Source organism: Brienomyrus brachyistius, chromosome 25 (assembly GCF_023856365.1).
Source record: "Brienomyrus brachyistius isolate T26 chromosome 25, BBRACH_0.4, whole genome shotgun sequence".
Taxonomy (NCBI): Eukaryota; Metazoa; Chordata; class Actinopteri; order Osteoglossiformes; family Mormyridae; genus Brienomyrus; species Brienomyrus brachyistius.
In genome coordinates, this window is record NC_064557.1 from 11,851,598 (window position 1) to 11,867,811 (window position 16,214).

At 51.1% G+C, this 16,214-nt stretch overlaps 2 protein-coding genes across 13 annotated transcripts in view; one reads left to right on the top strand and one right to left on the bottom strand.

The window, feature by feature from the left end:
• The window catches only part of LOC125720430 (uncharacterized), a 284,101-nt gene that overhangs the window by 252,977 nt on the left and 14,910 nt on the right, over positions 1 to 16,214 (top strand). The window lies entirely within an intron of this gene.
• On the bottom strand, positions 15 to 16,187 carry pcm1 (pericentriolar material 1). Of its 12 annotated transcripts, XM_048995838.1 has the most exons (41): positions 16,105 to 16,187; positions 15,941 to 16,008; positions 14,670 to 14,805; positions 13,987 to 14,223; positions 13,371 to 13,625; positions 13,110 to 13,280; positions 12,778 to 12,873; positions 12,379 to 12,559; positions 11,882 to 11,991; positions 11,561 to 11,753; positions 11,295 to 11,460; positions 10,810 to 11,040; positions 10,553 to 10,722; positions 10,226 to 10,470; positions 10,036 to 10,139; positions 9,818 to 9,947; positions 9,591 to 9,740; positions 9,367 to 9,500; positions 7,807 to 7,977; positions 7,441 to 7,690; positions 7,120 to 7,265; positions 6,879 to 7,039; positions 6,390 to 6,567; positions 6,051 to 6,301; positions 5,670 to 5,852; positions 4,718 to 4,774; positions 4,042 to 4,214; positions 3,834 to 3,965; positions 3,572 to 3,692; positions 3,394 to 3,492; positions 3,208 to 3,308; positions 2,995 to 3,129; positions 2,715 to 2,912; positions 2,574 to 2,633; positions 2,277 to 2,409; positions 2,020 to 2,171; positions 1,855 to 1,921; positions 1,527 to 1,723; positions 1,047 to 1,139; positions 591 to 711; positions 15 to 517 (listed from the first exon to the last, which is right to left on the bottom strand). In XM_048995838.1, the coding sequence occupies exons 3-41, from the start codon at positions 14,775 to 14,777 to the stop codon at positions 492 to 494; spliced, it is 5,886 nt and encodes a 1,961-aa protein (XP_048851795.1). In that variant the 5' UTR covers positions 14,778 to 14,805; positions 15,941 to 16,008; positions 16,105 to 16,187; the 3' UTR covers positions 15 to 491. The 12 variants fall into 12 exon arrangements, with proteins under 12 accessions (XP_048851795.1, XP_048851800.1, XP_048851797.1 ...); XM_048995843.1 differs by having other exon boundaries at positions 10,553 to 10,698; positions 15,941 to 16,135; XM_048995840.1 differs by having other exon boundaries at positions 10,553 to 10,701; positions 15,941 to 16,135.

The following is a 16,214-nucleotide window of genomic DNA, read 5'->3' on the forward strand; positions in this document are numbered from 1 at the left end:
ACGAAAGACCAGGGTCCATTTTTAAAACCGTCAAACATTTTAATTTAAAAAAAAAGGGAACAAAGGGTTTCAGTCCATCAAAATGATTCTACACGTTGAAAGCAGTACATTCAAGAGAAATGACAGACAACCCCAGGAAAAGGGGGAAAATGCATCTAAAATGTTAAATTAACTGCACGAATATAACACCTCCACACTGCTGTGGGTATCGTGCCAGAGCAGCAAACAGGAGCAGGAAGACCTCAGAACCATAGGTAACCATGAAAACGCTCTAAATAAAACTTGGAATTAAAAATGCCACGAGCTGCTTGTAGACGGCCTCTTAAACTAAGGCGGCAAAGACTATTATGAACCGTAGCAAGTAAAAACAAAGCCAACCTTCAATATTCGAGCCACATATTGGACCCTGGCCCTCCAGGGCTGACGTTCACCCTCAGAGAAGTAACCTGGAAATCCAGCTGTTGCCAACGTCAGTCTGGGCTGCCGAGGCTTCATGCACTCTGAGCACCGACGGTCTCTGCGGGAGAAGCTTTTTGTAATATTCACAGTTCAGGAACAGAAGGACTGCCGAAAACCAGTTGTAACAGTACCTGGCTCTTTTAGTGTTTGAGAGTTTCCAACAAGAACGGTTTCTCCCACAGCCGTACTGAGGATTTCCACTGACAGGTTGTTGTTTAGCTGTTCCTCGGCTATTCTTTTCTGAAGCTCCTCCTTTAAAAGATTAACACAGATTACTACCCTGTCCCTTCAAAGATGTAAAGTAGCAGATGCCAGTGTTCTGAAGGATGAACACACAGCTGTCAAGTCCACTTGAGAATTCAGCAAGTATCTGACTAAACCAAAGCTCAGCCACACAGTGAAACTGCTTTGAGGTAAAATGCTGAACAAGATTTATATCAGCAATTCAGTATTAAGAAGCTTTGTTTATTTCCAAACTACTGCTTTCGGAACAGGATATATTAGCAAGAAAACATCCTTTGTGACAATACTGGTCATAAGATCGGCATGTATACAAAGCCACATCCCGCCTGTGAGTTGGTCAACACCTTGCACATGACTGAGAGCTGCAGGGGAAGATCTTCCACTTTGACAAAGTCATCTTCATCTGACTTCTGGCTTAAATTTCCAGACCCAACTTCCTGTTTGGGATTAGAAACAAACAGTTAGCAGAGCTTGTTCCACGTGAGCTCAGTGGCTCAGCGAGTAAGTCTCTGTGCCTGCAATCAGATATCTGGTTCAACCCCCGGCCTTGGCAGAAGAGTCACATCTGTGGGCTGTTCAGCAAGACCCTTAACTCCCAGCTCTAGGGCTGTTGCAAGTTAGCTGACCCTTTACTCTGATCCTCAAGCTATGGAGAACGAGATGGGGTTGAAGAAGAGAAGCATTCCAATGTACCTGTACTTGTGTAAATAAAGCATGTTTGTTTGAGTTAGCATGCCTTGCTCTTGCTCCAGCTAAAATTAGATGCAGGTGTTCAATTAGGTGACATGAAGGCCGCCCCCCTGACCAAGGAACCGTTCACTCACATGCTCATTAATGATGACAGGAGAGTCTGTGTCTGGGCTGCAGGTGGGCGAGCTCCAGGGTGATGTCCCCCCCAAGGCGGCCGGGGCGCTGCCAGCCACAGAGACCCCCTCATCGTCCACCTGGGAGGCACCCCCATCCTGCTTCTCTTCGAGCACCGTAGAGACGGTAGTCAGCTCTATGGACTCGGACCTTTTTACTTCAAGAAACAGAGCATGCAGATAAAGCATGTTTCTGCCCGAAACCCCAAATGAAGTCCCTGTGCCATCTTCATTGTAAGAACCAGCATGCCCCCCCCCACTCTGTACGCATTCCTCTCTGGCATCTTACCAGCATCACTGCAAATGCTCTCATCCAATTTTTCCTGGCTGCTGTTCTCTGAGGCGTCATTTGCTCCCTAAAAATGCATCTGTCACTTTCAGATATCCTCGTCTCAGGTATTTCAAGTAACATTGTTATGAAAGCCCTCATAGAAGGCCAGAAGGTCCTCGTTACCTGCTCTTGGCCACATGACACCTCGTGGTTGGCCTGGAGAGATGTCTGCACGTCGACAGGCCCCGTCTCAAACTCCTCCAGCTCCTCCTCTTCACCCTCATCTTCTCCACTGCCATAGTTAGTTAGGGGCTGAGTCTCTGCCTTTGACAGACCTACAGGGGGAAACGGGCTCAGAGTGACTGCTCAGACCATGTAAACAGCATTCCTCTAAGCGCCTAAAATGGGTCACATGACAATGAGGGGCAGGGCCTGCTTACTTATGGAGAGAGGCAGTCCTCTGCCATCCTCATCCTCTTCTTCCTCCTCCTTGTCTGAGGCTCCAGCGCTCCCTCCACATTCATTTGGTTGGGGGTTGTCGGCTGGCCCCTCCCTCTCAGTGTCATCTTGGTCCTTATGAGAGAAGACAGCAGAGCTGGACATCTGTGCTCTGCTACTGGGCCACAATGCCAAACAGGCTACAGCAGACATTGTTTGTACGGAAACAGGACCCAAGCACCCCAACCACAAGATAATCTATGAGAACGCTGATGTTCAGACGAGGCAATGGTCCTCACTTTGTCTTCATCATGACTGGCAGGTGAGCGGGGCTCGTCTGCTTCCTGGGGCTTGGCTTCCTGCAATAAGATTTAGCATGTTTGCATCTACAAGAAGAACTGCTCGGTGAGCAGAAGAACGAGCCTGGTGCTGCCGCCCACCTCTGCCTGCGGGCATTTCCTGGCTGTGGCCTGGGCTTTCATCCTGGCCTTCTGCTTCCCTCCCAGCCGACTGCTGGCGTCGAGGTCCTGCATGAGGCGGAAGAAGGCCAGCTCATTGAAGAGGATCTCTGAAATCTCCACCAGCAGGTCCTCGCCACACTCCTTTAGCGTCTGTCCAGCAAACTTTCTCAGGGAGTCCTGTGAGGGAGGTGGCAGGAAGTCACATGACTGAGACAGGCAACATCAGTTCACAAAGGAAGCTCTGATGGTTGCGACCTACCTGTAGTATGCCCCCTAGCTGGCGGTGGAAGAAGCGCACAAACTCCTTGCTGTCGTCATTGTGCTGTGTCAGCTCCAACACCATTCGCTTGACGGAGGAGAGCAGCTGGGGGGAGCACAGCTCATCCATGTGCTCCTGGAGTTGGGGGGTGGAAGAAGCCGTGGTGAGAACACAGAATCACGGAGCATGCATAGCTGAGGTCTCATTGCTCACCTTCAGAAAGGGTATGACCTCCGTCATGATAGCCTTGATCTGCCTGTCCAGTTGCTGGGTGTCAATGTGGGGACAGTGGATGTCAGGGCTCTCGGAAGCACCTTTGGGGGTGGTAAGACAGTTCAAAGAGTCTTTTCACTTTTAGTTGTTGAAATGTCAGAGAATCTAAATGCGGAGGTGGGGTACCTTCCGTTTGCATGGCCGTGGGGCCCTCTGCCTGCTGCTGGGAGTGGTCCTGCACCTTCATCCGGGCCAGCGCCTTGTCCATGTGGATCACCGTGGTGCCTGCACACAGGACAGGGGTCACGCCAGTGTGGGTCTCAGCAGGTAGCCTCCGCAATCAGCGCAGGCCACAAACACTCACCTAAATCATTCTTGGCAAAGTGGTTGGAGGGGGTTGACTGGTTACTCTCATTATCCAAAGACTCTGCATCATTCCGCTTTGTGCTCAAAGTCAGCTTGACGCCATTTTTTTCAGAGGCATCCTGCAACACGCCATCCGGCAAGAGGCATTAGGGTGAGACGATCTAAATACATAGACGACTACATCTAGCTAAGCTATGCTAACGCACAGGCCTGGAAGCCATGGTGGCTCAGGCTCCCGTGGCTGTAAGGAAGAGACTGACCGTGTCGCTGGTGGCCAGGCTTTCACTGGGCGTGAGCTCCAGGTTGGAGGTGGCAGCCCAGTCCACGGGGCCCTGGAAGAGGCTCCGCTCCTTCGCAGCCTTGCCTTCAGCCTGGTGCCTTCTGAGTATGTCCTGCCAGGAGGAACGACAAGCATTATACACAGGGCCACAGGCAAGAAGGTGCACCCCGCTTTAAGAGGCTCCTTACCTGTATGGAGAAGAGCGCCCTCTGCCGCAGGTAGTCAGTGTTGAGCTGCTGCAACTCGTGGAACAGCTCGATGAGGAAGTGCGGTCGTGACTCGTTCTGGGAGATCAGTGCAGCCACCTCTGAATAGATGGTTTCCCGTAGTGCCTCGAACAGTGAGAGGTCGCTGCTGGTATCTGTGGGACGGCAGAACATGTAGCTAGTCACAGGCTGCCTCAGCACGCTCACAGAACCTCCTCTGCTGCCTTGACCGCAAGCTGTCGCTACGCATTCATTCTTACAGCCAGGCTGTTTTACTGGCTTTTGTTTCGGTTTGTTACATTTACCACTGACTGCCATCTAAATTCTGGCCATGATTTAACTTGAATTAAAGAACTTAACTGTAAATTGCTAAATTAACTGCCAACGATGAGTAGTCATTATACATTACAGCTAAACTAACGAAATTAAATTCCACCAATGGACCGTGTCAAGATGATGAACACACTGATGCATACAACGAACCGTAACCAATCAACACGAGGCCAGGACAGAGCTCATTATCTCAAGGCTAAATCCTAGCTCAGTGGGAGAGCGAGACACGAACGGCCAGGGCAGCTCACTGCATTAAAGCCAGGCACAGACAGCAGGAGCGCGATGATGGCATGGCTCGCCACAGACACGCATGGCGATTCATTACCTTGAGCTTCAGCACATGCAAAGCTGTTAGGGTGGACTGATGCTCTCCAAGAACATGCTGTGTGGAGCCGGATAGATACATAACAGAGAAAATAAAGATGTATAGAAAACAAAAAGGGAACCATTAGGGCTTGGGAGGGGCCAGCATCAACACCTAGACACTCTATCCACTGACCTTAGCAACGCTTAACCCTCTGGGGTCGAGTGCATCATCGGCGATGCAAAATATTTCACGTCTATTCCAGTTTATGTATCGCTGAGATTTTTATGTAGAATCATGAAAAAAAAACGCTGACTAAATCCATAATCTGTCGTCTTCAAAAGTGAACCATGTCACCTTTTTTTGTTTTGCCTGGACCGCCCTCACCTGAAGATCGCTATTCGCATTATAAATAGCTGCATTTCTGCGTATTCAAATCGCATTCGCATGGTAATTTGATCAGCAACGCAACATGAAACACGATCCAGATACATCCCCATAAGCGCCATAAAAGGGGGGGGGGGATGTGGACAAATGTGAATGGCTCATGCATACACATGAAAGTTGCTACATATTCAATGAAAGGAGGCCAGAAATAGTGACATGAATTAAGTTTTTCTGATTTACCCAATTGACTATTGCAACTACACCATTTAGTCATCTTCATGTAGCCAAGACTTTGGAGATCGGATATCTGGGATCAAAACAAACTGCCACCATTACAATATACATTAAAATTAAGATGAGGAGTAATGCCAAAACTATACAAGAAATAATTTGCCATGAATTAAGTTTATGATATTGAGTGAAATGTGTGACCATGCCCCAGTCAGTGACAGTGTGTTCCCTGCCCCTAGACCCCAGAGGGTTAAACCATAATACGGATGAAAAGGGATTATGCGAAACTCCACTCATTTGATGATCACAGAACAGCTTTGGCACTATGGCTTGGACCATGAACAGAAGTGCTTACCTGAGGAAATCTCATTGGCCTTAAGCTCACTGGACTTGCCATCCAGTTTCTTTCGTGTCAACCTGTCCAGCAGGTCCTGATCGGGTTCCTTAGACCTGCTGTGTGAGGCCAAACCCTGGCTGAGCTCACTGCCACTAGAGCCTGCATCACTGTCCGGCCCTGGAGAAACAGCAGTCAGACTGCCTGCCCAGTAACACACAGACACCATCGTGAAACAGCATCTTTCCAGAGGATAAGAACATAAATTTACAAACGAGAGAAGGCCATTCGGCCCATCAAGCTCATCTGGAGATTTGTTCAGCTGTGTGCAAATGCTGCCATCTGGTGTATTTTTAAGGATTTAAAAATCCCACATGCATCCTTATGTTTCCTCACACCTACCTTTAATCTTGGTGTGTCCTTTGCCCCTGCGCCGCCGGCCCTTGGAGCCAGGAGTTTTGTCCCTGGAGGCCAGGCTGGCCTGGGCTGAGGCTTTGCCACCTGAGCGGAAAGTCTTGGTGACTGTGGTGGGGTCGCTGGGGTCAGGCATGCTGCTGAGGCTTTCCAGGGAGCCATGGGCCATTGGCGCATGGGGATCCGGCTGCTGACCACCCCTCTGGCTGGGGCTGCCACCCTCGCCATCCTTCTGGGTCCTTCCACCCCAACAAAAGCAGGGATGATCATCAAGACCGCACATCTTGCCTGGACCCATACAGACAGTAACGCCGAATCGCACGGTACCAGGTGTCCATGGCGTTGACAGAAGCCCTATCAAAGGCCCGCAGGAAGCCCATGTAATCCGTCTTGTTGGAGGTGTTGTGGTCAGCCGGTGCCTGCAGCTGCTCACCACCAGCCTGCTTCACGGGGGTCTTCGTCAAGTCAGGCCCCCCTGATGGGAACGCTGGGTCAAAACCAAAGCCTGTCGCAGGGAGGGTGGGCATGTTCACAGTACTGCAATGCTTCGACCGGCCTGTCAGCTTACAGCATCATCCCACCTGGCTGACATCTGCTGTATCCACCCCCGTTTTCCCCAAGCTGATAATATTGGAAGCAGTTACTCCAAATATGGGAAAAATGGTAAATGCTCAATGCAGGTTGATTCCAAAAATGAAATGAACCACATAATGCAAGTCTAATATCAATCTGGTGTGCAAAGGTTAACAAAAAACAGAACAAAATGCAAATTTTGTGCAAATGTGGCATCGTAGCAGAATGAGGGAGGATGCATACCAGAGGGCAGGGGAGAGAAAGGGGCCAGCCCAGGCATGCTCAGCAGGCTGAAGGGCAGGAAGGGCCCCCCGGACACAGATGGGGTGCCTTGCTGGGCTTGCTGGGAGGGTTGCGGCTGCTGCTGCTGTTGCCGGAGGAGCTCGTCCAGGGTGTGGCGGAGCCTGCAGGCGGGCAGCACAGGTCAGGGTCCCACAGCACAGCCCCGAGGCACTGTCCCATCAAACGGAGGCACGCCCCTTACCTCTGCACGTTGGTCTGTTGCCATGCCAGCTGCGTGTAGCACTGATTTAGCTGGTGCATGAGCAGGTGCACCTGCGGCGAGCCCAGGTTGCCGGGCAACATGCTGTAAGGGCTGGTGATCAGGCTCTGCAGCATATAGGACAGTGTCTGCAGGGGGGGGGGGGCGGGGAAGGAGAGAGGGACACTCAGAGAAGCAGCCATCGACGCATGGCTCATACTGACTTAATGTCCCAGTAAAAAAGGGTGCAAAGTCAAAGCCAGTCTCAGCACAGCAAGAGCTCTAGGTGACAGGGCTCCCTGCCTCCCGCCACCCCCGGCTCACCTGCTGGTCCTGCATGAGCGTGTGGCACATGCTGGTGCTGAAATCTAGTTGCTTTTTCAGCTGGCCCACCTGCTCCTGCCAGTGGGAGCGGCCCTCCCTGAAGGAGCCCTCCGAGGCCCAGCGCAGGTTCTCCTGACGCCGAGTTCCCCTGGGGCCACCGGCTTGGCGCTGGAGCCGGGGCTGCGACCCAGAACCAGACGCCGGATGGCCAGAGCTGTCCACAGGCTGAGGCTTGGAGGCCTTTGGGCCACTGGGAGGCAGCAGAAATGCATCTCATTAAAGGTATATATGCCACACTCACACCATCTTAGATGTCCTGTGTGACCACAGAACAATGGCCAGCCCCTCTCCCCTGCCCCCTGGTACCCATTTCTAGATGTTCTGCCATTGTAGGCCTTGCTCTTTCGACCAGGGTACGAGACGTCCTCATTGGAACTGTAGTCTCCCTCCTCTTCCTCATCTCCCATCTCAGAGGGGTAGCCTTCGTCTTCCTCATTGAGATGACTGGGTGTTGAGCCCCCCCAGGTGGCCATTGTCCTGCAGAAACACATTTGGCGAGTTATACTGCTAGGAGTTCCATACTGTGACCATTTAGTCGTATTTTGCAACCATTTTTGCAGACAATGTGTGTAAATCCTATCACGAGGTGCACCAGTGCAACTTGCAAAAAAGGCACCATTTTTGTTAAACCATCGTCGCTTACCATGTGAAACACCTGCAGAGACAGAGAACTTTCGTTTTGGCTATGGTTTATGCCTATAGAAATGAACGAACAGTCCCCAAAAAGATATGAATACATGGACTGTATGAGAGAGAGGGAGTGGGAGAGCGGAAGAGAGAGATACAGTGCTTTCCTCCTGCAGGAACTTTTTTTCCCCCGAAACCAGGAATTTATGTCAGTTCAGGAACTCTGTCCAGCTACTTTGGAGGCACTTACAGCAATATCATGCCGACTGACTGCCCGCTAGCGCTACTGCCTTTCCACAGAAGTGCAGGGAAAAATAAAGGCAAAAACTGAGCAGATGGAATTCTTTTAGTACCTCAATCACATTAAATACATTAAAAAATACCTTTTTGCTTTTGCCTCCATAGTTCTGCATTGGAAAATTTGCTCCATAACCAATATACTCGTCTAATACTGCCAGTGCTGCAAGTGAAACTTGCCAGCACTTGTTAGTGGGGTAAAGTTACATCGTTCTTTATCCTGTGGAAAATGAGAGATTGATCTGCTGGCCAGATTTAATTATGAAATAAACACGCCGTGGCTTGTACAAGTAAAATATAAGTAAAAGTCTATGTCCCAAGATGTATGCGATCAATCCTCCCAATAACTCACTTGTTCGTCGTCCATTGTTTTGTGGTGGTAGTGTAGTTTCCTATGAAATTACGTGTGAAGTGTGAACTACAGGCTTTCTGTGTGTCCCATGCTTGTTTAGTAAAAAGGTCCCAGCTCTTGTTGTACAGTGGGAAAGCGACATGAAAGTGCCTAGGAGCTACAAAAGTTCTTAGTCCAGACGGCTCAGGAACTAGGTTCCTGAATCTCTGTGACAAACTGCTCCATGAAACACTCAAAGCACAACAGCAGCTTCATGCAAAATGTATGCAGGGACAGATGCACTGACAGAATAACAGCTGAACACATACCTCTGTACATTTATTATCTGGCGTTTATGTTTTAAAAAGCACAATTTAACGTTTTTTCCCTTCATAAGCACTACTTCACTTCACTTTTCCTTTAAAATAAAACATCACCAATGTTATTTCTGTTACCAAAGCATTTATCAGTAATACTGAAAATAGTGTTACACTGAATGTCGATTTAAGCAGTACACCTAAAATTAGTGCTAGTTAATCTGAAGCCCTGAAAAGGTTCGGACCTAGAGCTGGCTGACCACGACTAGCGTGTGCACACACATGCACACACACCTCTCATCCGGTGGGAGCCCAGCACGGCCCAGGCCGCTGCGGCGCTGGTGCTCCGCCATCAGGGACTCGAGCTGCTTGCGGCGCTGCCTCAGCTCCTCCCTCTGGAAGCGGCGGCGCTGCATCTCTGACCACAGCTGGGTGTTGGGAGACGCTCACCTTTAGATATGCAGACATACACAGACCGAAACTATCCCCTTCGCAGGCTCAGAGGGCAAGCATCCTACCTCCTTGTCTGGGGCGGATGCATCCGTCTTGGGTTTCAGTAAGTCCAGGGTCGCAGTGGCCGCTGAGGAGGAGGTCGGGCCCACAGCCGGGGTGGAGGCCGCAGCAGGGACCTTCCTGGGGCCTTGTTCACTCATGCTGGACATGGATGACTATATGGGGGAGGGGGGGACCCATTCAGTACAGAGATGCGCTAGAAGTGCATCGTCAGGCACCGGCAAGCAAATACCTGCAGGTCAGGACAGGCCCACTGCAGGTCCTGGATTTTCCCCTGAATCTCCATCAGCCTCAGCCGCTCCTCCTGCAGCCGCCTGAGCTCCTGCTGTTGCTCCCGCAGCCGTGCCTGATACAGCTCCTCCCTGGGAGACACAGGTGGAGGCCTGGCTGAGCGACTGAGGGCCATCACAGTCGCTCAAGCACCAGCACACGGCATGGCCCCCTCCTTACCTGGCTACCCCGGGAGGGGAGACTTTCACAGATTCGGGAGCATTGTTGGGTCGCTGACTTGGCCCCTCGTCCTCGTTGGCCACGGTGCCATCAGTGTCATCGCTCTAGAACAAGCAAACTCAAGCATCACTGATGACATCAGGCCCTGCCCCACCCAGAGCCCTGCCTCCCCAACGGCACAGGACCCCACCTGCACCATGGTCACCAGCTCCTGCAGATGTCGCAGCTTCTCCTTTGCGGTCTGCAGCCGATGGACCTTCTGTGCAAACTCAGCATCCTCGTCCAGGCTGCTCCTGCGGCTGGAAGGAGAGCCCTCACTGTCGCCATGCCGTGCGACCTCCTCGTCCTCGTCCCCCAGGGCTTCGTCGTCCTCGTCCTCCTCCTCATTACCATCCTTCACCTCCTCATAGGGGCGGTCCCGGTTGTACTGGCACTCTGTGACAGAGACACAGTATGACTCAAGGGCAGTGCAGAGACCCCTGGATGTGACAGTGACAGGTGGGAAGCCGGGGCCGACCTATCACAGAGGGGATGTTGAAGCTCCTCAGGTTAGCAGCTGAGCGGTTGTTGATTTCACAGTCAGTGTTCAGTCGCCCATCATGGTTGTTGGAGCCACGACCGTTGGTGAGGCTGTTAACATCCATCCAGTTGACAGGTGGGTTTCTGCTGGTAACAGAATAGCTTGTCCTACACACAGAACTACACAGATGCATCACTGCTTCTTCAAGAAAGACCCCATCCATCTACATTTGCTAGTGTGGTAAATCAGCACACCTTATGTTGGTGACTGGCTCATGGTTGTCATGCTCTGAATCAAATATAGTCTCAAAGATGGAGCCGTCCTGGCTGTCTTCCTCATCCTCATCACGGATGTTCTCGTTAACGGCATCCACCATCATGTCAGACGTCTGTTCGTAGTACTGCACCAGCTCCCTCAGCTCATTCAGCCGGGTGTGCACCTCCTTCAGCTTCCTGCTTGCACAGTAATGCCAAGAGCTGTACTTCCTGTGATGTCACAGGAAATGCTGCCAATTCATCTCTCTATGCTTATTCGCATTCAACGTGAGAAATTCTGCCTAATATTCTTTTCAACAAATACAAACCAAACTACTTATACTAACCATTTTAATGACACATCTTTGCTCCTGAAGGTTTAATACAAACAGAGAATTTTCAAACTTCACTAATAAACTTTGCTCTTGTTATTCTGTAGATATATGAGCAAGGAAAGTGATTTAACCAAGTTCAGGTCAGTGTACCGGAGTTTGGCGCCTGGGCTGATGTTGCCTTCAGCATAGGAGCCACTGGACTCCAATCCAGTGGTCACATGACTGCTGCCATCTCGGCCGAAGCCCATAGAGCGTCCCCCAGACAATGAGGTTCTCTGGTCTGTGCTACGCTGAGACAGAATAGGCCCCCCTCGACCTGAGTGGGATGCCACAGAGCAAATGAGAAACCTAACACCACCAGAACGGACTGCCCATACAGCTACTTTTGGAACAGAGCAAAGGCCTCGGTCTCTTACAGGTGTTGTTGTTCAGCGTCTGGTCTCGGAGCGTGTGCAGTTCCTGAAGGATCTTGTCCATTGTCTCCTTCTTGTCCTGGAGTTGCTGCAGAGTGGCACGCTTGGCACTGGCAAGCGTGTGCCTGCCCCGTGCTGCCTCCCTGGAAAGCGACAGGCTTTCGGCTTGCCTCCGGTTGTCTGGAACAGTCTTTGTCTAGGAGCAACATGACATGAAGGGGACACATTCACACCGTCTACCCGTCAGCACCAAAGTCTTCCTGCAGAGAGCTAGACTCTTAAAATGTTAATTCAGCAAAAAACTACTGACAAGCAGCAAGATACCTGTGTGTCATGAAGCTGGTTGTGGAAACGCTGTATAAGGTCATTCAACTCATCATTCAGCTCTGATGTGATGCTGAGGCCGGACACGCTACCCGTCGTCTCAGTCACAACTGTAGGAGATGAGGAGAAGAAAAAAAAAGACCAACAGTCAAGGATGGAAGAGGGAAGATCAACTGGACAGTACTGGTGTCACAAATAATTCTAAACTGTATGACATTCTCACATCACCCTAAACCAAAGCACAATACAGTAGACAGCATAACTGAGAACCCAGACATGTAGAATATTTGGACTGATACCTGGAGTACAAGACATCTATTAGCTAGTTTCATGCATCTTAGTGTCGAGGGGGCTCCTCTGCAAAATTACAGGTCAGGCGCATAAAACAGACATAACTAGACTTCTATTAACCTAGGAAAAAAAACATGCTTGCTATACAATCCAACAAAGTGTACTGGTCTAGACATGCCAGCTAGTAGTGGACAAACGAGACTCACCCGTGTCGTCCAGGGTTGGCATCTGCGGCATGTTGCTCTGGATGGACATAAGAGCAGTCTGCCGGCTCTTAAGGGCCCGCAGCTCCTCATGCTGCTCTAGATACTTTTTCAGAAGGTCCTGCTTCTTGCGGGGGTTCTCCAGGTCTTCCTTTGCTCCTAGCATGCGGAGGACATCCCGGCCCTGCAGAGTGAACAGGAGGCACTGATCATCACGGTGAAGGATGGAAGGCTTGTGCTACTGATGACTGAGGCCGAGAGCCTCCATTATGGGGTTTAACCCCCTAATGGGCTCTTAGGGAAGCATTCATATCATATTACAGACCTGAATGTCATTTTCACTAAAGGAAGAACTGCACAGGCAGATCTCCCAAGCGGTGGAGTCAATTCAGGTGTACTCACCGTGGAGTGTCCACTCTCGGCGTTCAAGGGTGTGATGTCCGCCAATAAACCGGTCCCCCCTGGGGATGCTAGGGCGCGAAGGTCATCCTCTCTGGCCTGGGGGGTTAAGGGAAAAAAAACAAGCCAGCGTTTACAGTATGCACACATGCCGTCTTCAGCACACGACTGGCTGCGTGCGAGCCTGCTAGGTCACACTCACAGGCAAGGCAGTGCAGTTGAAACCCAACTGGAGCAGGAATAAAAATAACTTAGCCCAGATTTAGGTTATTATTCTGGGATAAGGAACACTCACTCCTTAGACAAAAGACAATGGAAAAATCCTACATACTGACCAATGTTTTCTGCAGAAATCTCAAGTAGGACTTCTCTTCTTCCTTCAGGTGATCGATGAGATGAGACAGGTGCTCGACATTGGCTGGGACATCAGCTTTCTCTGCCAGGTCATCTCGCATGGAGCTGGCCTTTCTGATGCAGTCCCGAATCTGAACCAGCTTGGTCACAACCTGCCAGGAAAAATGAGGCAAGATGCATTTAGAAGAGGAATGTACACATGCAAGCACCTCCACACCACCATGCACACACTCTGCCCTTACCTGACGGCTGTCAATCCCCGCTTCGCCCCTGCCGTCAGAGATGGGTGACCCTCGCTCCAGGCGAGAGGCGTCTTTGCGCTGCACAGATGAGTCTTTCCCCGCAGACGCAGTTGCCAGGGTGGCTGAAGTTGGCTGCTTGCTGTTGTTGGTGTTGACACACAGTGGTAGGAAGTTGAAGGGCTTCTTGTTCTCAGCCAGCTGCCTCTGGTTGTTTGCTGCCGTGACTCTGCCCTGAGAATCGCTCCCGATGCTCCTCTGCCAGAGAGACAGGTGCCTGTCAGCCGTCGAGGATTCGGAGCAGGGCGGTAAAAGGCACTCTGCACTCTCAGAAACAGCCTTCCTGACTGCAGCAGGCACCCTGATACCGCCTCGGATTTTATACGGGTCTCGTCTAAGAGACCTAGATTTGGAAGTTCTCAACAGATGGCCACAGGTGGCCTGGAAATGTCCCACAAAACATCCCACAAACACTGAATATGCTGCCTCCTGTCCCCCTTCCTTGAAAAAAATAGTGCTGTGGCAGTAAATGAAGCAGAGAAAACAAGAACCCTGACCTACATATTACAACGAGATTCCTGCTGTATGTTGGCCACTCACTGGCCCCTATCCCCCCCACCTGGTCCAGGTCCGTGAAGTTGATTCGTTGCCGCAGCCTCTCCAGTTCTGCTTGTTCCGGAACAGACATCTGGGTGGCATATGAGTGCGGGGTGCGCGCTCGCTGCCGTCGACCAGCTCCCGGTGTGGACTCTGGCGAGATGCTGTTGGTCAGAAGACTCTCTGCCGCCTCGGCAACCTTCTTTTTGTTCTTCTCAGAGGAGCGGTTGGCTTTCTTCTGCTGCTGTGCCCCCCAGTCCTGCCAAAGAGCATTCATCGATTCACACATGCAAGCTTCACGTACAGCTACCCACTGAAACAAGGTTAATACAGCTGGGCACATGTACTGGGGAAATGTAGGTCAAGTGCTTCACCCAAGGCTATGAGGGAGGACTCCATCTAAAAGGGGCCTTCTAGTCACCGTGCCGCCTGCTGATCCATCCCCCAATGAGGGGGTGGGGGTAAAGGTGGATAAATTTCCACATATTGCAGCATTCAGTCAATAACTCAAAGTCCAACTTCTACATCAGGCATGGAGTGACCCTTACGTAGTCCCACTCTCCAAGGAGACTGACAAGGAGAGATTAAAGGTTCATGCTGGATACCACCACCATAGATACAATACTGGCTATTTTAAAGGGATCACCAGCCACGCTGCTTGACCTGTTTTACCACCACCATCACCCCCTTTACATTTCCTCATACCATGTTGTTAAGCCTGTCTTCCAGTCCCAGTCCACCATTGCTGGTGGCCCAGTTGGCCAGGTCCTGGTCCTCAGCACTGTCATCAAACAAAGCCCCGCCTGTAGCCATCTTCAGAGTGCAAAGTTAGGAGCCAAATCTGCAGAAACACACACAATAAGCATACAGGGTACCTTGTTCCTGTATGACATACAGACCACAACCAAGTTCACTATCACAGTTTAACAGCAGGTACCATAAGCAATGGAAAGAAAAACAAAAACACAGGGGAAAAGACATTAATTTACCATATGTAAGCTTAAAAAAATTGCTTAAAAAACGGAAACGCAGCTTAACGGTTAGGTGATACAAAGGACAAAGAAATCAGAAGACGGCGCCGTTATGCCGACCGAGGCTGAAGCCACTTAAAGGCTCCCAGCACCACGAATCAGGTCATCTAGCGCAACCGCTAAGTGGGTTTGAGCCCAATAAAGAAGCCACCATGCTCCTTTTGTTTACGTGCACCATGGTACCCAGAAAGGAACCGTTACCTTCACAGTACAGCCAGAGCGCAGAATGAAGGCGGACCCGGCGCGGCACCAGCTGTCCCTTTGCTCCCCGCGTCCCGTTTACCGCGGCAGCGACTCGTAACCCGCTAAAAGCGCGGCGGGCCGAGAGTTGCCCCGGCGGGTAACGGCGGAGAGCCGACGCGGGCTTCGCGAGGCGGGGCGTCGTCATGACAACAGCCCCTCTACCCGCTAACCAGTTAGCTAAACGGCTAACAAGTAACATCCCAACATCCAAGCTCCCCATGTACTTGACGCCCCAAGCGTCAAACAACTCATAACCGGGCAACTCTGACCTAGTAGCCCCGGCACGCGGCCCACATCCAGAATCTGACCCTCTAAACCCACCACAGTTACCGCCGCCTCGGCTTTCGTTTAACGCACAGCCGGTTATCCGCCAGTGTCATCTACCGACATGTCGAAACTTACCGGAGTTGTGTTATAATTGCTAAGTTGCTGAGCTAGGCTTCACGCGGCTATCGCGCGCCAGCAGCCCCAACTCAAACGGCCGGCTAGCCCAACTAGCCTGTTAGCTAACAAAGACAACAATGTAGCCAGGTACCGCTCACCACAAACACAGAAAGGCTTACTCGCAAAGAAACGTGCGTAACCCGCCCCTGCACCTACAGCCCGAATCAGTTGCGCCTAAGTTAATCACTCTGCTGAGAGATTGCGGGCACATAAACACCGAGAAGTGCTGCAGTACACAACCACCTGAAATAATATTACCTCAGCAACTCTGCTTGTGATTATTTAGACCACCTCTTGTCAAGCCGGGGAGGGTCGGCGCTGTGTGTCTGTGTCCGCGAAACAGAAACAAAGTCGTCAAATTACAACGTCTTAAAGTACTAAACGCAAGACTGAATTTATATACTGTGGATAAGGGTCCGAACCCGTCGGGACAGCCGCCATCTTTCTGCTCAGGCGAACTCGCGGATGGATACGTCAGCGCCACATTGCCACCCCCTTACCCCCGATGTGGCCGCGCACGTTGGGAAGAGGC

What these genes read in the sequence shown, in the direction of transcription:
- pcm1 (XM_048995838.1), bottom strand. Translation starts at nt 14,777, where the DNA reads ATGGCTACAGGCGGGGCTTTGTTTGATGACAGTGCTGAGGACCAGGAC. An exon ending in CAACATCCCCTCTGTGATAG is followed by an intron (nt 10,471 to 10,552) that starts GTCGGCCCCGGC and finishes TCTCTGTCACAG; the next exon opens with AGTGCCAGTACAACCGGGAC. An exon ending in CTGTCATCATTAATGAGCAT is followed by an intron (nt 1,140 to 1,526) that starts GTGAGTGAACGG and finishes AATCCCAAACAG; the next exon opens with GAAGTTGGGTCTGGAAATTT.